At 53.9% G+C, this 22,942-nt stretch overlaps 1 protein-coding gene across 5 annotated transcripts in view; it reads left to right on the forward strand.

Moving 5' to 3' along the window:
* The first annotated feature begins 998 nt into the window (after positions 1–998).
* Positions 999–22,942, forward strand: part of ACSL6 (acyl-CoA synthetase long chain family member 6) — a 61,404-nt gene continuing 39,460 nt past the window's right edge. The window contains exons 1-4 of one of the 5 annotated variants that reach the window (XM_032156506.2): positions 999–1,258; positions 18,503–18,618; positions 21,724–21,838; positions 22,523–22,587. In XM_032156506.2, the coding sequence (XP_032012397.1) occupies positions 1,210–1,258; positions 18,503–18,618; positions 21,724–21,838; positions 22,523–22,587 (345 nt within the window). In that variant the 5' untranslated portion in view covers positions 999–1,209. Of the gene's footprint in view, positions 1,259–13,097; positions 13,336–18,502; positions 18,724–21,723; positions 21,839–22,522; positions 22,588–22,942 lie in introns of those variants that run through there. The other 4 variants (XM_032156502.2, XM_032156500.2, XM_032156505.2 and 1 more) reach the window with 4 other exon arrangements.

Consider the following 22,942-nt stretch of genomic DNA (forward strand, 5'->3'; position numbering starts at 1 on the left):
GGGAGGGCTGCCTATAGAGAAGGCCTGGCTGCCTGAGCGCTGTCCTCGGTGCTGGAGTCCTGGTGGGCTCTGCATGCTTGAGGAAAACAAGCAAGGGCATTGGGAAGAGGTGATCTTGCTTGGAGGTGTAGATGTTCATGGGGTGCCCACCAGGATGCCTACCCTTATTATTTCAGAAAATGTGCAACTGGGCTTCCTCCTTTCAATAGCAGACACTGCAACAGGTGTCCAAGCCCTCAGCCCAGCAGTGTGGGCATCTGTGTCTGTGTGTGGCTGTATGGCCATTCATTGTGGCTATGGGGGTTTCTTGAGACTTCGTGTGCCACATACAGTTGTGTATGAAGACCATGATTGTCTGTTTCCTCATGAGACACCTGTGATTCCATGTGGCTGCCTGTGACCATGTTACTACTGGTGAACACATATGGCAGCCTGTGATCACACTGAAGTCTCCTGTGACCTTGTGTAGCCTCAGACCTGAACTCGTGCGTCCCCAGATGATCTGGGCACTATCTGGTCTAGCTGCCCGATTTGTCAGAGCCTAGGTGAACCCTTGCCACTCCCTCCCCTCACTGGTTTGCAGAGGCGGCACCCAGAGGCTCCCCATGTCTGCAAACTCGGGTCCTAGCGGGCGTTGGTGTCAGGGGGCACCAGCCCACAGGAGTGTGCACCTCCTAGGACAGGTAACAGCGACCCGGCTGCCATTCGAGCCTGCCCAGCCATAAAACCCAGGCTGCGAGTCGCGCGGGGGCAGGGTCGCGTGTTGATGGGGTGGGTGGCGGTGGGGTGGGCTCAATGTCACGCTCTGGCGCTCGTCGCCCGTGCTCCCCCTTCCAGCCGGTTTCCCCAGAACGCCAGGTACTGACGTTGGGGAGAGGGTCCGGAGAGGGCTGGTTCGCTCTGCGGCCGGGCCCCTCCCCCGCCCGGGAGCTTGGCGGTTCCGACAATGCGGTCAGCGCGGGGCAAGTCCCAGACCCGGCCCGGCTGCAGGGCAGGGAGTAAGGCTCGGTTGAGAGCGCGCGCCGCGCCCTCCCCCTTGAGCCGTCTCCGCAGCGGCGCGGGGAGGCGGGAGCTGCGGGGCCGGAGGGCGGGGGCTAAAAATACCCGGCAGCGGCGGCGGCGGCGCGGCTACTGCTGGGGCTGCTGGGCTGCGGGGCTGCCGGGCTGCGGGCCGGGGAGGCCGGGCCGGGCCAGGCCCCGCTGACCGCCATGCTGACCTTCTTCCTCGTGTCGGGGGGCTCGCTCTGGCTATTCGTAGGTAAGTGCCCGTCCTGTCCGCGTCCCGGACTCCCATCTCCCGCAGGCTATGAGGTCTTCGCCCGAGGTGGAGGTGTTACATCTTCACGGCCGCCGAGCCCCCATCCCCTGCTGCTGAGCTGTCCCGTCAAGGTCCCCAGGGCCGCTTAGGTACACCCTTCGCCCCCAGTTCTCGTGGGCTCCGGGCCGGGTTTGAGGAGCACCTGGGTCTGCGGAGGGAGATGGGGGCTTGCTCTCTGCGACCCCACCACAACCCCCCGCGGAGTTCTTGCGTCCCCCTTCCCTGATGGCAAGGACCATCCGCGGATCAGATTAGGCCCTGAGCCAAGGCCAGGAACAGACATTGCGTCCTTGTCCATCTCCTGGGACCAGAGACCGAGGGTGTTGGTCCCCGAGGTCCCACAGCAGGTCAGCTATGTAACCCGGACTGACCTGGGCTTCCTGATCCCGGCGAGGGGCTTCCTCACGACCCCTCCCTTCCCGTCCTTCAGCCAGAGTACAAGATTTCTGTAAAGTAGGGTTCACCTGGCTCCTCTGCTCTGCCCAGGGCTGCTGTGTCTCCACTGTTTCCAGACCCCTCCCCTCCACCTCACAGGAGTCAGCCTCACCACTGCACTTCTTAGGCGGCTACAAGGACCCCTGCTCGATCCCGCCTCCGCACTTACCTCCCTCAACCCCCCATACACCCACACCTGGAGTCTCACCACAGGCCCTTTTATCTGCCAGTTCGACTGTCCACACCGGCTACTTCCCCTCTCTGAGCCTGGGGTCCTCCAGAATATAATACCACTAAAGGATCTCCACCTGCACCCCCAGCCCCATGTGCAGATTCAGCCTGATAATTTGTGTGCAGTGCTTGATCCTTAAATTGGCCTTAAACCTGTCCTAGGCCACAGCAAATGCTCTATGAATGTTAGTGTTTATTATTATCTCCCATTCAAACAGCACCATCAGAAGTGGTAATAAAGCTCTTTCTGAGCCAAGGAAGGGGACGAAGTTGACCCTTTTGAAATCCTTACCTGAGACTTTGTACGTGTTATTTAATATTCACGGAAAACCCTAGGAGGTCAGCGGCACCATCCCTTTTTTTACTGAGTTCAGAGGTCAATTGACTTGCCTAGTATCACGTGGATATCTGGCAGACTGAGATTCCATTCGAGGTTTTAATTGATCAACCAATGCTAAGTGCTTGGCTGGATCAGGCCTGAACCTGGAGGGTTGGTGGGCCAAGTAATCACTTCCTTCACCCCCACCATTTCCTTAAGTTAGGCCACAGGGACGCTTCCCCTGAGCTGGGGGAGTGAGTGAAGCCTCCCTAATCCCCTCAGCTCCCTAAGCTCCTTCTGTCTGCCAGTGTCTGTGCAGGGGCACTCTGGTCCTGAGGCACATCCAGCAGACAAGGCAGGGTTAGAGCTGGGGTTGGAGGTAAAGGGCAAGGATAATTAAAATAATGGTGATGGTGGTCGTAACAGCCACCATTTAATGCCTGAGTGATGGATGGTCTCAGAGCCTCTCCACACTGCCAGGACCCCTTTGCCCTACCCTCAGGAGGCCCCCACCCAACCATGGGTCCAAGGTCAGCTCTCTGAAGACTTGGTCTTCTGTGGCTGCAGGGAGATATCTAGGGGCTGCAGGACCACTTGTGACCGGGGTCATCAGCAGCCTGTGAGAAAAAGTCCCTCACCCTGTCGGATCCTTGTCTGTGAGCAGGGTTAGCTGGCACTGACTCAGAGTGGAGTCCTGTTTCCTTGTGGAGCATTTCCTAAAGTGGTCAGCTGCCTCCTCTAATGGGAAACTGGGGGACCTGCCTCACTGAGAGACTATACAGGGCCTCAGAACCGTCAAGCAGGAGTGATTCTTGGGGCAGGTAGTGGCTGCTTCCACAGAGGCCGAGCTTCCCGGTGCAAAAAGCAAGAGGCTGAGGCTGGTCTTTGGTGCTCATTGGATAGAATACCCCAGACAAACGCCGGGGCGTTTTAAGTTATGTATCCACCCTCCTTGAGACTCCACCTGGCCCCCAGCCTTTCTCTGGTGGCAGAAGAGACTCCTGAGTTAAGAGCTGTAGTTCTGTGAGCACACCTGAGAACATGCTCTGCCTTGTCATCTCCAGGGTCCCATGGTCCCATGGCAGCTGCCAGATCCCCTCCACTCAGCCAGTAACAGGAGGCAATGTCTCTCTTTAGTAGAGTTATGTGCTTTTTGCCACCTAACCTGGCCCTAGGGAGACAAGGTAGGGCCAGGCAAGGGTTTCCCTCAAGGGCCCTCAGGGAGAGAGATGACATAAAGTTGGGGATGGGGGTGTGGCAATGCACCAGGAGGAGGATCTGACTGTCTGGGGGAGGTAGCCATCTGTTCTGTGCTGTGTCTGTCCTGTTGCCTGCTGGAGAGGCCAGCAATGGGTCCTGGGCCAGCCCAGATCTCACCTGTGTGTTGAATACTAAACAAGGAGACAAGTAAAATAAGTCCAGCGTGAGTCAGATGCTAGGTCTGGTTTGGGGAAGCATGCCCTCAGTGCCATAAACACCTAGAGGACAATGGGAGCGGTGGATCAGAGCTTCTGCCTGCCTATACAGCACCTTTGTGCAAAGTAGGAAGAGGTCCCACTCTTGGTGGATAACTTTCTAAAAGGGCACACCTTCCTCTAGGCTAAGGCAGCCCCATGCCGCAGGGTCCAATCTGTTCAATTATATACCCAACCCTCAGTGATATCTGAGTGGGCTTCTGCAGCATTCAGGGGAATTTGTCAGAGATAGGGAGGCCAAGATCCAAGTGGAGGAAGCCATACTAGCAGAGTTTGTGGAAAAACTGCAATGGGGGATGAGTCTTCAGGGTCTTGTGCCTGAGCAATGTGGGTTGTGGGAGAGGATTCTGGTGAAGGTTTCATTTGGGTGGTAGAGGAGCCCTCCATTTAGCTGCTGAGTCAAGAGGAAGAGAGTGGAGTCCAGGAGGGTAGTAGGAGGTCATAATGATGTTATGGATAAGAATAGATGTGGTCCAAGGATGGCTTGAGTCATGGCTGGGCTCCAGTAAGGAGAAGAGATAAGCCCCCACCCTTGGCCTCTGCCTTAAGAGAAGTGGGGCTGGCCCTGGTGGGGTGAGACAAGTTTGCCAGTCTAAAGAATGGTTTGGCATGCTCCTGGCTATAGATGCCTAGGGCAAGCATAGACTTGTACACTTTGGCTTAGTTCAGGCCCATGAGATCCTCCCCTTACCCCACTCTGGGCTCCCATTAGGGTAGAGAACTGACTTGAGGTCTAGGGCCACCCCAGGGGTTTGGAGATGGCAGTTATGAATTGGGACAGATGGTAGAGCTCCAGGCAGAACAGGTGGCTCTGTGTCCAGCTGGGGACATGCCTCACAAAGAAAGCCTGAATTTGTACAAAGTGCACGAGCATGGAGCAGGATTTTGCCCGCAGCACCTTCTCACAGCTCTCCAGCCTATATGGTAGGAGCATACTGACACCAGGGGGCAGCAGAACCCAGTCATTATGCTCTCCAGCTAGTGTTCTGTCCCTTGTGATTATGAGGATTCATAGGTTGACCTTCAGAAGGCTGAATTTGGCTCAGCTACAGCCCCAGATGGGACTCAGGACTGTCCCATACATGGGGTGAGTGATCATAAGGCTCTGGCTTGTTTATAAAAAGGGGCAAAAGTTACAGGCTTTTGTATAACAGAAGCTACACTGTGTATCCAGCTAGCACTGGGCACATAGTAGGCACTCAAATACTCAGTAAGTACTAGGTGTGTGTGGAGGGGTGTTTTTACGGGATTAACTATTGCAAACAGGCTGATTTGGCTGCCGTTTCACTGATCACCTACCATGTGTCAAGCACCCTGTCGATGATTCTCCAAACTTTCCTTCCATCCTCCCACAACACTGTGTGCTGTTATCCCCATTGCCTAGGCAAGGCCCCGAGACTCAGAGAGGTTCAGTGATGAAGCAACTTGTAAGAGCTGTGAGTCAGGCCACATTCTCAGACTTTCAGTCCAGGAAGGGACCACCAAGCATGATCAGCCAGCCATGTTAGCTAAAATTATAATAAATTGTGTTAGGCTTTCCTTAAAGGGGATCCAGGATTCTGACATGCAGAAATGGAGTGGGGAAAGAAAAGGCATTCCAGGCCAAGGGACCTGTGTGAGGGAAGATTGGCAATAGGACTGAATGAAGTTGAAGGACCAATTCTGCTGGGCCAGTGAGGTTGCCAGAGGTGGGCTCTGCAGGCCCAGGATAATAGGCCAAGCAGCATTGGCTTTATTCTGTGCAGTGGTTGTGTCAAGGAGGTGTGGGTAGAACTGGGCATGTGGATGACCAAGGTGACACTATTCCTGTGCTCCAGAAGCCTCCTCCACAAGTCCATGGTATCCTTGAGGGCAGGGCCAGGTGTCTCATGTCTATGTCCACAACCCAGAGTTGGGCACACAGGGTACATAAGTGTTTATTGCATAAACTAAAGAATTCCCTGAGAGTAATTTATTTTAATAATGTGTTTTAAAAGCTGTTTCCTTACCACAAGTCAATCAGTAAACAACAGATTTTGAGTGTGCTCCTGCTAGGATGCCAGGCTCTGTGCCCAGCTGGGGGATGATGCCGATATGTTAGAAGCAGTAGGGAAAAGCAGGTGTAAACTCCTTGCAGGCAGGGCCAGGTTACCCTTCACTGGAGAACCCTGAGTGCTGAGAACCAGTGCAGCCTGGAATAGAAGGAGGTGCTCCAGAAGTGTTTGCTGAATGAATGAATGAACTAGTGAACCCACAGCTTCTGGGTGACCAGTTTTGTGGAAGAGAGTCTTCTCTGAGGGCTGTTGCTTCCTTGGAGCTCCAAGGTTCCAGTCTCCTGACAGATTGGGAGCTTGGGCCACTCTGCCAAGCACAGATGAGAGGAATTCCCAGTCAAGGTCCTCACCTCACTGGATGGTCTGGTGTGATGCTCCCATTCCTTGCGTTGGCCTCGCCAGAGTTCCCACTAACCATCCACTGGGTCCACAGATTGGTGGGGTTAGGGGAGTGCTGTGGATGCGATGCTGCTTTGAGCCCTTGGGGTTTTCCTTCAGGATGCCCAGGGGTGGTTCCTCATCATTTGCTCAGCTGCCTCAGGAGATCCGTGGTAGGTGTGGTTATTCCTGGGCCTACTTCCTTTGTGTAGCTCCTAATTTATGTGAATCTTGGGGCCTGGGACAGGCAGAAATTGGAAGATGGGAAGTGGATTGGAACAGAAATTCCAAGCCAAGCTGAGCTATCTATTCTGAGACCCAACCAATACTCTCAGTGCCAGAAGGATTTCAAATCCCAAGAAGTCTCACCTGACCCTATTTGCCAGCTCTTCCCAGAGATACCCTTCCTCTCCCTGCACCTAATCCAGGCATGTAGTAGGGGCGTCTGGGGGAGTTGGGAATGGCTTCTGATTTGCCATCTGCCCATTTAAGCCTGTGTTCCGAGATCACTGTCTCCTGGGAATTTAGAGCAGGAAGCCAGGCCAGTGAGGGAACAATCAGCATCTTAGTGCTCAGCCCCTGGTATAAGCGACTGTGGGCTGGCACCTGTTAGGGCCAGGAACAGACTTAGTAATTGACAGCTATTGGAGAAATGAGTGAGTAGGCAGGCCCAGGTTGACTGGGCAGCTCTGGGACAGACCCTACTGACCAATGCCTGGGACCCTGCCTCACTCTCAGCACAGCCTGGCCCACCAGTGCAGGATGTGGATTCCAAGGAACTGATCAAGACTCAGCCCTGCTACAAAGCCCTGCTTTTCCCTCCAACTCATGGACTGTTGTAGGGGCTGAGACTCCCCTGTGGGACTCCTCCTGCCCATGCACCCCTGTCCCAGCCTTAGCTTTGCTGCAGACCATTCTAGACACTGACTGCAGATCCTGCCTCATAAATAGGCAGAAATGTCACTGGGAGAGACAGTGAGGTCAACCAGATATTGGATAGACAGGGCAGCTAGAGGCTACACAGCAAGGACAGTTAGAGCTGGGACAGAAAGCAACAAGGTAGCATGTGAGCCTGCCAGTGAGACTGGTCAGGGAGGTTGACTGGAGGCTGGACAGTAAGGCCTTTAGGCCAGTGAGAGGAAGACAACTGTCAGTATGGAGAGTGGACTCAGTGGAGACCCATCCAGGCCTGCCGTGACCCCTTTGCTTTGGAAGGGGCAGAAGCACTGGCCACTCTGCCCTGCCACTAGAGCTGATGCTGCATGAAGCCACATAGACCCCAGGACCCTGCTTAATGGCTGGAGAACTTCAGTGTTCATGGTGACATGGTGACTGTGCTTTCCAGCAGATGGGCTGGATGTCATTCTCTGGGGACACCTTCAACTCACGCATTTTTTTTTCTTTTTTTTTTTTTTTGAGACATAGCTTTGTTGTTGTTGCCCAGGCTAGAGTACAATGGCGTGATCTCAGCTCACTGCAACCTCTGCCTCCTGGATTCAAGTGATTCGCCTGCCTTAGGCTCCCATGTAGCTGGGATTACAGGTGCCTGCCACCACACCTGGCTAATTTTTTTGTATTTTTAGTAGAGATGGGGTTTCACCACGTTGGCTAGGCTGTTCTCGAACTCCTGACCTCAGGTGATCCAGGTGATCCACCCATCTCAGCCTCCCAAAGTGCTGGGATTACAGGTGTGAGCCACCACACCCAGCCAACTCATGCATATTCTGCAGGCCAACTCCCCTAAGCCTAGGTCTGTCTGTGGTGGCAGGGAGGGTTTAGAGAGAAATGGAGATTGGGCCTTCCCCCATCCAGTAGGCTGGTAGGGGATTTGGGTGCATGTGTCCCTGATGTCCTTGCCACAGACCAGATATGGAAGGCTAAGACCTGTGGAGCCAACTTTTCCAGGTCATTCTGAAGTGTCCTGTCTCCTCTGCCTCCTGCTTCTGCTCCCTGCACAGTTCTATGACCTCTCACAGAGACATGCCTGGCACCTTGGCTTCATGAAGATACTGTGTGGCCCAAATGAATACTACTTTCCTTTAGCCCCAGAGGCTAACAAGACATATCTCCCTTGGATTTCAGGAGATCTATGGAGCATCCACCAACCCACCTATTGGTTCAAAATGAATTCCAAAGTGGTTTTGTCCTACATGTCCTCTCAGGCTCAATGGCCACATGTGTGCTTGAGATCTTGCTGTGCTATTTCTCCTGGTAGTGGGAGTCTGAGTGGCATCCATGCTCCACAGGGCACAAGGTCCGTGCTGTGGTTAATAGGCAGCTCCTGGTGACCATGGGGTGTCAGAGAAGCAGTGTTCTGGCTGCTGAAAGTCAGCCAAAAAAAAAAATAGAAGCCTGACCTTGGCATGGAGCCTTGGTTGAAGAAGGAGCCCAAGCCCTGGAAGCTAGTGATCCCGCACATGGGGTTCTGGGCTGCCCTCATCCCCACCTCCAGCTTGAGGGCACTTGTGGCAGCAGGACTGTGGGCACCAGGCAGAGGACACACGTGGCCTCCATTGTTAAAAGTCCTCTCTGTGCACTGCAGGGTCTTCTTGTGTACCAGCACATTTTTCTTCCCATTGCTGTCTCCGTGTTTACCATCAACACTGTGAGAGTGACTGAAGTTTCCTTATACAGAAAAAGGGTGCTACTCCGGACTCCACCACTACTGTTTTTGAAAAGCACAAAACCAACAGATCGTCAGAGGGGGCTGACCCTCTTTCTGGATCCCACCTCCATCCCCCCGACCTTACGTAGTGCTTTCCTCAGCAGCTACCGAGGCCTCCAGTTCCCTCTCCAAAGATGGTGGGTTCCTTCCAGTGGGTGCAAAGTGAGAGCCCCAGTGATTGGTGTTCACAGTGGGTCAGTGTGGACAACGCCCGATGGCCTGCCTGGGCCAGCTGGTGCCTCGTTTTGCTTTGGTCTGAAAGACATTTTTGTTTTCTGGTGAGAACAGCCCCAGCCTGGCCAGGAGCCGGCCAGCGGCAGGAATACAAACCCTTTCATGTGACAGACCCAAGTGGAGTTATGCCCTCCTGCCAGCAGCAGGCCCTCCCCTGCCGCTCCTGGGAGGCGGCCATTTGCATATTTCCCATTCATCCTGGCCTTGAAAAGGAGGCCTGAGTTCCCAGTGCTCCTGCCTGCTGAGGGCTGGGCCACTCCAGTCTAGTGTTAACTCTGTGGACACTGTAGGCTCTCACAGGCCAACAGCAGAACTTGACCGCTTGCTGCTGGAGGGAGAGCAGCTTAAGGCTGCAGCTGCTGTGCCGCCTGACCTCCAGAGGGGGGATTCAGGAGGTGGCAGATTCCCGTTGACCAGCACAGCCTTTTGCTAAACTGGAGGAAATTCAGATTTATTTCTTCTTGTGGCATTCAGAAGAGGAATTTTGTCAGACTATGGGGATGCCAGAATATTCAGCTATTTACCAAATTTGCCAGAAAATGTGCCCTTAACCAAAGGCAAAACTCTTTTTGTCTTGCTCACTTTCTAGTCTACAAAAAAATTCAATGACTCTGGAATGGTAGGTGAAGGAGCCATGCCGGATCCTGGCTGCAGCAGCAATCCCTTTGCCAAGGATGGAGGAGCACAGCTTGCCTGGGGCACTTTTGCATCCCCAGGGCTGAGTGCCATTAGCTTGTGGGCTGTGACTCTGAAGGCATGCGGCAGATATACAGTACCCATCACCATCTTTTTCCTTTCTCCCATAGCTAAGTGCCATCCTGCCAGCCTCAGCTTCCTGCCCTAGTCCTCAGTGCAGCCAGGCCTCTGCCTCCTTCCCGCCACTGTGTGAGGGCTCCTGCCAGGGGCCCCAACATCTTACAGGCTCTTCCTGTGACTTACCAACCCACTTCTGTCCCTCTTCTATAGCCCTGCTCTCTACCCTTTCCCACCCAGCTCGGATTCTCTCCTTGTTCTCCCTCCCTGGCTAAGGATGTCTCAGGTTCTGTCTTTTGTGCATTTCTCCCCTAGCACATGTCCCCAGGAGACCAGCAGGGCTCCTAAGTGAACAAGCCAAGCAAATCCCTCTGTTGCTCCCCGCACCTCAGTGATCCCCAACCATATATTGGCAGGACCCTCCCTACTTCAAGGAGCTTCCCTCTAGCTGGAGGAGGTCGCATCCCATCCTGCTGGTACCCCAGCCATCTGCAGTTGAGCTCTGAGTGCATGGCCTCGCCATGAGCAGCCCATATGCCCTTTGCTGGTTCAAGCTTAGTTTGCAGTGTGTCCTGAGTTTGAGCCAGTGGCAGAAATGAATCATTGCTCCTGAGGCCAGGACACCAGCTGTCCTAACGTGGACATGGCTGGGAAAGCAAAGGATCATGTTACAGCCACAGGATTTGGCTTCCTGCACAGGAGGGCCTCACCAGGGAGTGTCCCTGTGACTGTGAGGTGATGATGGCCCTGGTCAGTATTCCTAGGGTCCTGCCTGCTGTCCCAGGGCTTGGCGTGGAAGGATCTGAACTCGTCCACACCATCAGTACTGGTTATCATACCCTGTAAATATTTCCAAAGGAACTACTGCTGTTTTTTTAGCCCCTGCTGTCCCTCTTTGCTCTGAGAACTTTGTCCTGCCTGATTCATGGTGAGGGCAACCTTTATCTCAGAGCATGTGAAAGACACTGTGTATCTGTTTGCTCCTCTGTTCTCAAGGCTATTCGTATTTTAAAGTTCCTGAAAGCATTGTTTGTGCCTGGCTTCCTGGTGCTAGTGTCAGGAATGTGGACCCACATTCCCTGAGCAGGGCTTAGGGTAAGTGAGATTTTTGAGAGGTACTGTTATGAGGATGGGGAGGCCAGCGGGCAGTGGAGGCCACTAAAGGGAGGCATGTTCACAGTGAGCTTGGGCTAGTTGCAACAGGTGGCTCTGTAAAGTACTCAGTCACAGCCAGCCTTAGTTGGGCCTTTCTACATTCAAGGAGCTTAACTGACCCATCAGAACTGTGATCGGGCTCTTTGGGGAGGCTTGGCAGGTGAGCCACCATGTAACCTGGCAACCCCGTATCGTATCCTGGGCCTCTATCTCATGGGGGATGTACAGTGGGTCTCACCTGGCAATTCCCAAGTCAGGGAGGCTCTTTGCTCCATTTCTGCCCTGGTCTTATGTGGTTCTGCGAATCTAATCAAAACCCAAGAGGAAAATAGAGAGCAAACCCTTCTCTCACAGCAGAGAGAAGCTTGAATGCCTGTGTGGAGAGGGCAGGTGTTGGGCAAGTGTGCACTGCTGTGTTTGCACCTCTGCAGGTCAGGGTTGCACATGTGTGATGGTGAAGGCTGTGCATTTCTTAACCTGGCAACTGGGCTGCACACTGCTTGGGGTGAAACTACTCCCTCAGCTCTATGCCTCTGGCACTCTGGGATTTCCCAGTGACCAAGAGATTACCTGCCCCAGAGGCTGCCTTGAGAAGCATTAAAGGAAGCTTTCTTATTAAAAACATCTCTGAAGATATTTGGAGAAAAGTAAGGGTCCTGCCTAGAAGAAAGGGGAAGTGACTTTGTGGGCTGATCGGGGGTCCTCAGATATTTGTTCATTTTAATTGGGGTGGGTTGGGGGAAGCTAGGGCCAAGTTCCAGATGAGGGTCGCTGAGGCAGGGCGCTCTTCTCATGGCTCACCCAGATGGTAGGGTGAGTAGTGGAAGCCGTTATCAGCTCCAGGGAAGGTGTTGCAAGCCTGTGGGCTCTAGACTTGCCAGGCAATTGGGCAAACAGCTTTCAAGAGGGAGCTCAGAGCACTGGGTCCTGTTCTGGGACATTCTTGCAGCAAGGGAGCAGGGTTAAATTTGGGTGGACAGTGGCCCAGTGCAGGCAGACTTGTAATTGCCCAGAAACTTGTAATTGCCCAGGTAGGGCCTGGTGGTGGTGGTAAGCTGGGTCCCGTGGCCTGGACTTGTCTTTTACTTATTAGCAGGTGCCACCATGAGTCTAGCTGTCTGTCTTATGGTCAGAATGAGTGTCCAATTCAAAATACGCAGTGATCATATTTGTGTGCTCAGCCGCATGTTAGCCGTGGAAGTAGGAGTGAAAATGCTATGGAAGTAGCCACCCACACCCCTAAGCCTTACAGATCTTGCAGTAGTGAGACCCCCGAGAGCCCCTGGGACCTCAGTCTCTCAGTCTGGCAGAGGTGCTGCAGGACTTCAGAGCTCAGCTTCAGTCCTAATAGGCAAGGGTGTGGGTTCTGGCTCCAGGGTGACCATTCCTGTGCAAGCTAGGCAACAGTATCTCCTAGTGCAGGCATGAGAGCAGGGCTGGTATGCTGCCCTGGGGTCTTGTGGTGGAGATCAGCCACTATCTTCCACCTGCTGGCTCTGATCCTTGGTCCAGAGTGTCCTCACTCCCCAGAGCATCCCTAAGCAGATGTTTTATTTGGAACTGTGCCATTTCTTTCCTCTTCCCAAGTAGATTGGCTGTGACCCTGTGGGAATGGGGAGCAGAGGCAGCCCCTGGGAGAGGCTGGGGGCAGAATCTCCCAGGTAGATGGTACAGTCGCCCTCAGTGCCAGAGAGCTAGCATCCCCATCCCCTACTCCCCACTACTTCCTGTCACCCCCCACCCGCTACACACATAAACCCATGCTGACTGCAGTCCCAAGCCCATAGCAAAGGCCTGACCCTAATCATTGTCTCAAATGGATGTGTAAGGAGGCTTTGTTCTTAAGAAACCCACTTGGCAAACTCCCTTTCAGAACTGCAAACAGGGTGGGGTGAGGGGAAAAGCAGGGGGGTGTAAGCTGAGGCTCTGGCACGCTGGCAGAGTGAGGGTTAAGGCTGGGTTGCTTGGCTCTGAGCTGATCTGAGCCAGCACCGCCCTGCATGCAGATGGAGGTGGGGCTGGTGGGGGCCTTGAGGGGCCAGCAACTCCTTACAGAACTGCTCTGTGCCCTGTTCCCTGGCAGACCGGCTCCCACAGCCACCAGGGAGCCTGCGCTACCACTGCTAACGCCTCTACCACCACCCGGCTTCTCAGAGCAGGCGGCTGTTGCCATCGACTGTCCCCAGGAGGGCAGACTCGGGGCAGGGCCTTCGCCACTTTTGTGCTTTGATCAAGATGTGGTAACTTCTTTCCCTGGGCCCCACAGGCCCTATAAACGGAGGCTGGTTCTAGTGGGACGAGCTCAGCCGCCTCCTCAGTGCCAGGAGCCTGCTGGAAAGGTAGGGTGTGAATGCATCTACTTGTGCAAGTTGTCTTTGAGCCCCTTTGGCTTGCAAAGAGATGGAGTAACTGCTTCAGCTACTTACTATCTACTAAGTGTTTCCCTTACTACATGCCTGGCACTGCACTCTCTGTCCATGAGCTTGTTTGAGATGAGGCCCAGAGGGGCAAAGTGACCTGCCCAAGGCCACACAGCTATCAAGAGACTGAGTCAAGATTTGGACCCAGGTCAGTTCAGCACCGGAATACCCACTTTGGGTCCCCTCCCAAGCTCATTTGCTAGGGTCCCTGGGCCCTGGGAGAGGTTGTAGTTTTCTTTTTAGAGCTCTTCACTTGGAGTTGAGGACATTCTTTGATGGTTTGGTGGCTGGGCTTGAGCTTCCCCACCCTTTTTGAAGACCTCAGAGGTTTGCAGAGGCCCAGAACTCCATCATATGAACCCCTATGAGAGAGGCGGATACAGAGGAAGCCGGAGTGATTCTAAGGGGAAGGAAGAATCTGAGGATCATGGAGAGCCTCAGTGTGAGCATTAGTTTGGACTCTGGTCCTAAGGCAATAGGAAGCCAGATAAGGTTTTTGAGCAGTGGCATGACATGATCCTATCTACATATCAGGAAATAACTTTAGTAACAGGGCAAGCACCTGTTAGAGCAAGGAGACCTATGGAGAGGGTGGTATGGGAGTCTGGGCTGTGCTTGGTGGTGGCTGTCAGGCCAGGGGCTGTTGGGGTAGAGAGGAGTGGTCGGGTATCCAGCTAGACAGTGAAGCCTAGAGTATTGAGGTTAGGAGGCTGGACCAGCAGAGGGTTCTTGGAGCCATGTCAGGGTCCCCAGGGCCATTTCCACAGTGACTGTGCTCTGGGGCTTTGCTTCTGCCACCCCACCACCTTGGAGCCAACATATTTCCCACCAGGGCCCCTTTCTTCCTGTTCTCTCCCATGCTGGATTGCCCTAAATCAGCAGAGGGCATGCTGAGGTGGGAGGAAGTTCCAGTTTCCTCAGCCTTAGCTACCACTTGGTATTCTAAGCTGGTCTGTGCTGGAGAGAAAGATGTCGGATATTCCAGGAAGAGAGGAGGAGGTGGCTGGTTCATGTGAGGTGGCTTGTTCATGCCTGGGTCCTCCTGCCAGGTGAATATTTACAAACACAGCCGCTCACCTGGCAACACCAGCACCACTGATTCCCTTGAGTGCTGTCCACACTCCTCTTGCCCCCGACACACAGACAATGCACATCTCTGCTGCAGCCAAGAGAGTCTCTTGGAGTATGGAAGAAGGCAGTATGGCTGGGACCCTAGAGACCACCAAGCCCTACCCCAGGTCAAAAGAGAGGTGTGGACGTCAGAGGAGGCCAAGGCACTGTGAAATAATGAGATAAGACCAGACTCCAAGGCCTAGGCTCTGCCCTCCCCATGCCAAAGGCTTGGTGGCTTGGGCTGGCTCTGAGGCCCATGTCCTCAGGGGACCTGGACTCGCAGCTCTGCCTTGCAGTGGCTCCCAGGTCTGAAGGGAACCTCAGTGTAAATGCAAGCAGTTCTCACTGTCTGAGAAGGTCGATAAGCCTGAAAGAAAGAGACCCTCTGGTTGCTGCCCTGCCAAGGTGGGGTATAGGCCCAGCCTCAAGGCCAGAGGAGCTGCCACTGCTGCAAATACCTCCTTCGGGGTGAGCACCTAAGTAGAAGTTGTAAGGAGGAGTGGGCAGCCAAGCCCTTTGTGCACTGCCTTCCATCACCCCAGTAGGAGGAGAAGGACTCAGCCAGGAGAAGATGGTGAGTTCTTGATGTGAGGCCAGGAAGAAGCCCACCCATGTCCATGGCAAAAGATAGCAAACGACTGGCCCACCTGGCTGGTCCCCTCATACAGGCTCTGGTGGCCCTGCACTTCCCCCAGCCCCTGAACCTGGGCCTGGGCTCTTCCAAGCAGCTGGAGCTGGTTGTCTGTGGGTTCAGTGCCAATGCGAAGGAAAGGATGGATTGTGGGAGTGGGCCCAGTGTTGGCAGGGGTTGGGGTGGCCATACCACACAAGGGGCTGGCATTGAGACTGCAGTCTTGGGCTTGAGTCCATGCTCTACTACTTGTTTACTGTGTGCCTTGCTTGCTGAACAAGGTGGCTTCTCCAGTGGAGTCTCTCTCTGTTCTCCCACCTTAGAGGGAGTTCCTGCAGCTGTTGTGAGGGTCAAACAGTACAGTGTGTAAGAAAGGGCTGCCCAGGCATCAGGAATTCAGGAATTTTAGGCCAAGTCCCCTTCTTCCTCCCACTGAGGACCATGGTAATATGGTGACTGCTGAAAGCTCAGCATATCCAAGAGGCCAGCCTCACAGACTTGTAGCCCTGATCTTTGTATGAGATTCTGTGGGCTCAGTGCTTTATTATCTGCACAGAATATTCTGTTCCATAAGTGTCTTTTCAACTCCATGTGCTTTTTCAACTCCAGCCTTTGTATATTTACTTTCCTCTGCCGGGCCACCCTTTCATCTTTATCTTTCATTCTCAGGATCAATATCACTTCCTGCCAGAAGCCTGCCCTGACTCCCTTGTACCTGAGTCAGGCAGCTTTTCTGGCTCCCCATGTCTGATCGTAACACTGCCCATTTCCTCATGTGTCCTTCCCATGGGACCGAGGGCAGGCCCAACTCTGAGCTAGATGAGAACAGGGACTGTGTGAGGGTCTGCCAGATGGGTGGAAAGACAGATGGATGACTTGGCTAATCTGGGCTGTGCTCTGTAAAAACTCTAGCATTGCACCGAATGCCACAATACGCAAAGCTCAGAGTCTGTGAGCATCTGCCAAGGACCAGGGACTGGTGGTAATGAGGTATCCTTCCAGGGTTCTTTAAAACTTTTGGGGTATACAGCTGAGCCCTCGTGCTAGGCATGAGTTTCTTGGTCCTTGGCTTCTCAGATCATTAAGTCAGTTCAGCTCCTTTAAGAAAAATGTCCATCAGCTCAGAACCCACCCTAAGAGTTGATGAGCAAATCTGGATTTTCTACTAAGTAGTGAGTCATTTATCTGATAGGCCTGGCTGTGATTTTATCTTCCTATCTATAGCTTAGGGAACTAAATGTCCCAAGAAGGCCAGCTAGTCACCTACCCAGAGTCTTCTCCAGAGTAATTTTCCCTGGTGAATCTACTGTGGTCTATAGCTTGGCCTCTGCTTTTTTATGCAGAAGCTGAATTGCAAGGATATGCTAGGAGTGGGTTGTTCCTCCAGGATGGTCCCATAACTGACCCAGCTCAAGGAAGCTCCTATTAAAACTGGATTTCCAGCTCAGGAGCTCAGTGAAAATACCACACTTGGCTGGAGGCTCACCCAGAGCCTGTGGGTGGCTGATGAGTGTTCCCAAGACTCAGCCTGCTGTGCCATCTGCAGAGCATAAACCCCTTCTGTGGGGCCGCAGTGTCCAGGCCAAATCACCTCTGCCCAGTGCTTCTACCAGGCCTGCTCCTGACCCGTTTTCATGTGTCCTGGGCTGAGCAGTCCTCTTGCTTTGACAAGCATATTCTTTAGCTGTCTCTTTAGTCCTCTGAATATGCCAGATGCAGTGCAAGGGGCTTTATATGTCTCAATGGTACTGCCCTCATTTTAAAGGTGGGGAAGTGGAGGTTCAGAGAAGAAGGATAGGCTCAACCTTGCATTGCTCATAAGAGAAGGAGAAGGAATTATAACTGAAGAGTTTTTTGTGTGTCTCTGCAATGACTTTGCACATCACTGGCTTCATCTCCGGTGTTGTGATGTTATGGTTTAACACAAATGCCATTTATTGGGATTTCAGCAGATCTCCCCTCTCTCAGGGGTCAAGCAATTTTTTGGCTCATATCCCATGGCTGCAGAGTAGCCACTATTGCATTCTCCTTGTTTCCCTTCTTGGAAGCACAGCCATGTTTCCAAAGGCTGAGGGCCTGTGAGGAGGGTGCCTGTGGGTGGTGCAGGGCAGCCTCGAGCCCACCCTGCCATCACTGGGCTGGCAGACCTGTAGGTGCCTCTAGCCTCAGGTCCTGCTAGGCAGTGACATGAGGGGTTCCCACTGGGGATGCCAGCACCCATCACCTGGCCCACCCTTGATACTTTCCTCAGTTCCAAGCAAGGTACAGAACTCTTGAGCCAAAGTGGCTGTGTATTTGCTCTGCCAACACTGCCTCACTTAGTGGCAGAGAGGAGGATGCCGCAGGCCCCTGGGGCCTGCTTCTCTTTCAACCATTCTCCAGTGCGTCTCACAGAGACCTTCCCTCTGTCTACACCAGGGCATCTCCCATGTCTCCCTGATGGGCCCACTGTACCCACTTGGGCTGTAGTGGGTGAGGGTGGCTCCCTGGCTGCCATCTGTGACAGGGCAGGAGATGTTGGTCCCCCGGGGAGCACACACAGCACTCCACTGAGCCATTCTCTCTGAGCCGTGGTTTCTCTTCCTACCAGTTTAACACCTGCTCTCCTCTGCCACCTGCCTTGCCTCTGAACACTTGCTGATGGGATCAGGGAGGACAGCACAGGGCCCAGTTATGGTGGGGCCAGCTGTCCTCTTGGTACTCGGTCAGAGACAGTGCAGAACCATAGTGCTCATACAGTCAGATAGGTCTTCACCTTCACATCATGAGGGCTGGAGTATCTGTCAGGGCTGATCTGCGGTCTTTGCCCTGCCCCCACTTCGCTGTCACTCAGGGTCAGGGCCTGGAGTTGGGAGATTAGAGTTAGAGGGGGAGGAGCCTGCATTCCTTCACCCCTGGGCACTGTGCTGAGCACTTCTGCTGCCCTTCCCTCTTCTCCCCACCCCAGGAGCAAAGATAAGTAAAATGCTATGACAGCAGTCACACAGGAGAACAGAGCATCCAGGCCTTGAGGTCCAGGAAGCATCATTTCCAGAGCTGCCAGAGCAGTGGCCCTGGAAAATATGGAAGCAGCTGTCAGCCACGGCCCAGGGCCTGAGCGTGTGGTTCTCAGGAAAAGTGGGCAGGATATCTGACTGTCAGGTGTGACGGCAGAAGGTTCTGGCCTCTTCCTGGGAAAAGCCCTTCTAGGTAGCCAGCTTCTGGGGTGCACTCTGTACATCCCAACTCCCCCAGGGCCTGCCCTGCGGTGTTTCAGACCAGATATCAGGTCCTGTGACCCAGGACCCTTCCCTAAGCTTCCCCGTCAGGTCTCTTGCCTCATCTGACTCTTGTTTTCAACAGAGTTTGTCCTCTCACTTCTGGAGAAGATGCAGACACACGAGATCCTGAGGATACTGCGGCTGCCTGAGCTGGGTGACTTGGGACAGTTTTTCCACAGCCTGTCGGCCACCACCCTCGTGAGTATGGGTGCCCTGGCTGCCATCCTTGCCTACTGGTTCGCTCACCGGCCAAAGGCCTTGCAGCCGCCATGCAACCTCCTGATGCAGTCAGAAGAAGTAGAGGTGAGCAGGGTAGGAGACGTTCCACTGCAGAAAGTAGGGGGCGGAGGACAGGCATCTTGGAAGTAGACGCCAGACTTGTGGCTTATTTGAACTCACATGGCCCAGAGAAGGTCTGTCTCCCCTGGCAGTCAGCCACTTAGCTCTGCAGCAGCCTCGGGCAGGGTCTCCTACCAGGCACTCCTTCTGCCTCTCCCAGGAACTGCCTCTGGGCAGAGCCTGACCTGGGCCTTGCACTGGGGCCTCTGGTTTGCCTGCTTCTCGGGTAGGAGGGCCTTGGCTCATTGGTATTGCAGTTGGAAGCCTAAGCAGGTTCTTGAGGAGCTTCCTGGTAGATTCCCTCCCAAACTCTCCCGGTCTGGTGCTGAGACCCAGGATTCAGCTCACCCCTGGCCTTGCTCTCCCTGAGTGCATGGACTCACACATGGTGCCACCCAGGGGAAGATGATACAAGGGCCAGTGGACAAGGGTGTTCTAGGCTAAGCCTGGAAGGACTGGTGAGGTGTGTTTCATTATGAAGCTTATGGAATTTATTTTTGCCTTTTAAAAATTTGCTTTTTCTCCTCTTTAATTCTGTTCATTTGGAATAGATAATGTATCCACATAGTCCAGGACAAACAAATGGAATGTACTGAAAAGCTTCTGTCTTCTTCCTTGCTCTCCCAGTTCTCTTCCCCTGAGGCAACCTGCTAATGCTCTGTCCTGGCCATGAGCAGATGTGTAGAGACACTCACCACACTTTAACTCATATCCACCACATACCCTGTTGTGCTCCTTGCCTTTTGCTCTTGACAGTGCACCTTGGCGATCATAAGCATGTTTTGCCTTGCAGGGGAGGGTGCAGGTTGATGTAGGGGCTGGGATCTTTAGGGCATTTTTCCAGCAGAAAAATGGTATGTGCAAAGGTGCAGGTGTGTGCTGAAGCACATGGGGGCTTTGTGTGGGATGCTAGGTAGTGGAGAGGGGCTGGAGATGGGCTGGCCAAGTGCTGTTGAGAATGGCCTTTGGTGACTGGCAGTCCTGGGTTTGAAGCCTGGCTGTGCCTCTGAGTTGTATGGCCCTGGGCCATAGGTGTGGTAAAGATTGGGTGTGGTGACCCAGAGAAGGCACTAAGGACAGCTGTTTTTGGTTAAGCTTGTGATTATATCACATCTGGAGAGGTCAGCAAGGACAGAGCCCCGTGAACTGTGCAGGGACCGGCAGAGGGAACAGCGTGGAGCTATTTGAGGTTTTCAGTAGGGAGAGACATGGCCAGTTTGTGCCGTAGAAGGGTGGGTGTGACAGGGGCAAGCGTAAGAAAGCAGCTGCAGGCATCTGGGTTGGAGGTGACCGTGGTCTGGGTGGTGTCAGAATGGTGAGAGGGATGACCCTGGCTCGTGTGTAGAGGCCACTGAGTGAGTCACTTTGTGGGTCTGGAAGACAGGACATGGGATGAAGCTAATGCCTCCCTTCCTGGAATGACTGCTTCCTCCCTTGCCTCATCCTCCAGGAGCCCAGAAAGCCAGAGTGGCTGCACCGGAGTAGGCAAAGGAGACAGTGGTAGGAAATGAGATGGGAGAGGCAAGAGGGGCCCAGATCGGACAGGGCCTGGCAGCATTGACTGTGCCTGCTGTGTGGTGAGAAACAATTCAGATCTTGTCACTCCCCCTGGCCTAAAACCCTTTCTTGGCTCCCCATTACCCTCAACCTCACATCCAGATTCTGCCTTGATCTGCAGCCTCTCTGGCCTCCTCCCCCACCATTGCCATCTGGAGCTCCATGAATTGTCTACAGTTCCCCAAATGCACCTGTGCCTCCTGCCGGTGCATTTGCAAGTGGTGCCGCCTATGCAGGCTTGCTGTTCCCTCCTCCTCACTCTGTCCGGCAACCCCCGTGCATCCTTCGAAGCCCAGCTTGGCAGCTGATCGATAACACACATGCCCAGTGTTGAGCCTCTTCTGTCCCTGGCATACAGTCTCTCCTTGTACCATATCTGTTGCCCAAGTGCCAACTGGGTCTGATTGGATATGTCCCAGCTTCTCTTGCAGGTCTTAGGTGGGCTTGGTCCTTGAAAGCACTGGCCAATCAGAACTTTCCACTCCAAAACAGTCAGGAGCTGCCTGTGGTTTTGAGTTTGGCTGTTTGCTTTCTGGTTCTCACAGATGTTTTTTTCCTTAGACCTGCTGTTCCAAGAGGTGGCAGGCTCTGGCCCAGCCCAGGGTAGCTCAAATAGTGCTTGAAGAAGAGGTGGATTTGTGATACTGGAGAGTTTGGGTTTGGGCACCCTGGGGAAGGGTGACAGGGTGGAAGGGGAGGAGGCAGGAGAAGGCTGGCTCCTCGCCCTACTGACCAGCACAGAGTGGGTTTGCCACCTTCCCACTCTGCACCCGTGCCACTTTGGGCCCAGGAACTTTCTGCCTGCCTCTCCTCCTCCATTGCACATGAACATAATTCAGCCTGTCCTCCCTCCCTAGCCTCCTAGGTCTCTGTGCCTGGGACAGAACCTTCAGCACAGTCCTCTAACTCACATCATTATGTGAATGATGGGTGGCAGCCTTCTTAGCTAGCACCACACCCAACTGATCTTTAACTCAGGGGCATAGCAGTAGATGATGGGATGGGGGATACCTTGGCAGGTTGTTCCTGAATCCAGCCAATACTCCCCACTGTGTTGTATGAATGAGCCATGGTGTATATGAACAGTAACTGAAAACTCTAGACATTCTGTATATGCTGACCTGCTGTGTGAATGCTGTATGTGTGTATGGAGTTTGTATTTGGGGACACTGGTATACCCGGCCTTCACGCATGAGCCAACTATGTCGGGGTGTGGCTACATGCAGGTTGAGTGCGTACAGTCTAGGTGTGTGTAGTCCGTGTGTACACGGGCACACAGATGCCACACTGCTAACTGCATACACAGGTTGTACATCCGAGCTGTGTACCGCCTTGTGCATGCTGCGGCCCTCTCCTGGCACCCCTACCTGCCTCAGCCAACTTCTCTGGCCGGTGCTTGTCTTGTAGGACAGTGGTGGGGCACGGCGATCTGTGATTGGGTCTGGCCCTCAGCTACTTACCCACTACTATGATGATGCCCGGACCATGTACCAGGTCTTCCGCCGTGGGCTTAGCATCTCAGGTGAGAAGGGTTGTGGGGGTGTGGAGGGGCTGCGTGGCGGGGGTTGAGTGGGTGCAAGGGTGGGTATGCAAGCATGATACCAGGGCCACGGCAGGTGAGCTATCCCCAGGTTCAGTGGAGAGAAGCTACTCCTGGCCTTCCTCCCACCAGTCAGAGAAGCAGCTGCATTATATGGCTAAAGGGCTGACCTCAGCTTTGTTCCAGCCCCTGGGGCATCTTGACCTTAGGCCATCACTTGGCCCACACTCTATACTCTTGGGGAGTCTTGAACTGCCAGGCCACTGGCTGGCATGGTTCTGAACCTGAACCTCTGAGATGTCTGGGTGCTCTCAGGGTAAGAGGCAAAGGGAGGTAGCTTACCACCTCCTCCCCCGGGTCCCCAGGTGTCTGTATCCTTTGGGTCTGTCATAGGGATCACCACACAAATTATGGTGGGGACTGGGCACTGCATCATTCCCCATTTCCAGACCTCCCTGATCCCTGGGGTGATGCCATACTTATGTGCTTTAGGCCGTCTTCGGCTTCAGCAGGTTAGACAGGTAGCTGGCAGTGCAGGAGGGCGGTTCTCTTGGCCCATGGACACACTACAGTATGGGATGTCCATCCAGGTTTCTGATGTGCGGATGCAGGTGGCACATCCACTCTGACCCCTCCCTGGCACAAGGCTTTCTTTTCTCTCTACAGGGGATGGGCCCTGTCTTGGTTTCAGGAAGCCTAAGCAGCCTTACCAGTGGCTGTCCTACCAGGAGGTGAGTGATACAGGACAGGTCCCACCCTGGCCACCCATACAGATCTGACACTCAGGGCAGGTAGGGAGGGATGTGGGCACCTGCTGGGTCTTGGAGGGTCATTTATTTCCCTGGCCTGTCTGCCAAACTCCCGGCAACAGCCTCGAAGGGCTTCCGGTATACCCGGGTTGGGAGTCAGGGAGGTCCCTCAGATCTATAAGAATCCTGGCCGGGCGTGGTGGCTCATGCCTGTAATCCCAGCACTTTGGGAGGCCAAGGCAGGTGGATTGCCTGAGCACAGGAGTTCGAAACCAGCCTGGGCAATGCAGTGAAACTCTGTCTCTACTAAAATACAAAAAATTAGCCAGGTGTGGTG

This window comes from Hylobates moloch, unplaced genomic scaffold (genome assembly GCF_009828535.3).
Source record: "Hylobates moloch isolate HMO894 unplaced genomic scaffold, HMol_V3 SCAFFOLD_6, whole genome shotgun sequence".
Classification (NCBI taxonomy): domain Eukaryota; kingdom Metazoa; phylum Chordata; class Mammalia; order Primates; family Hylobatidae; genus Hylobates; species Hylobates moloch.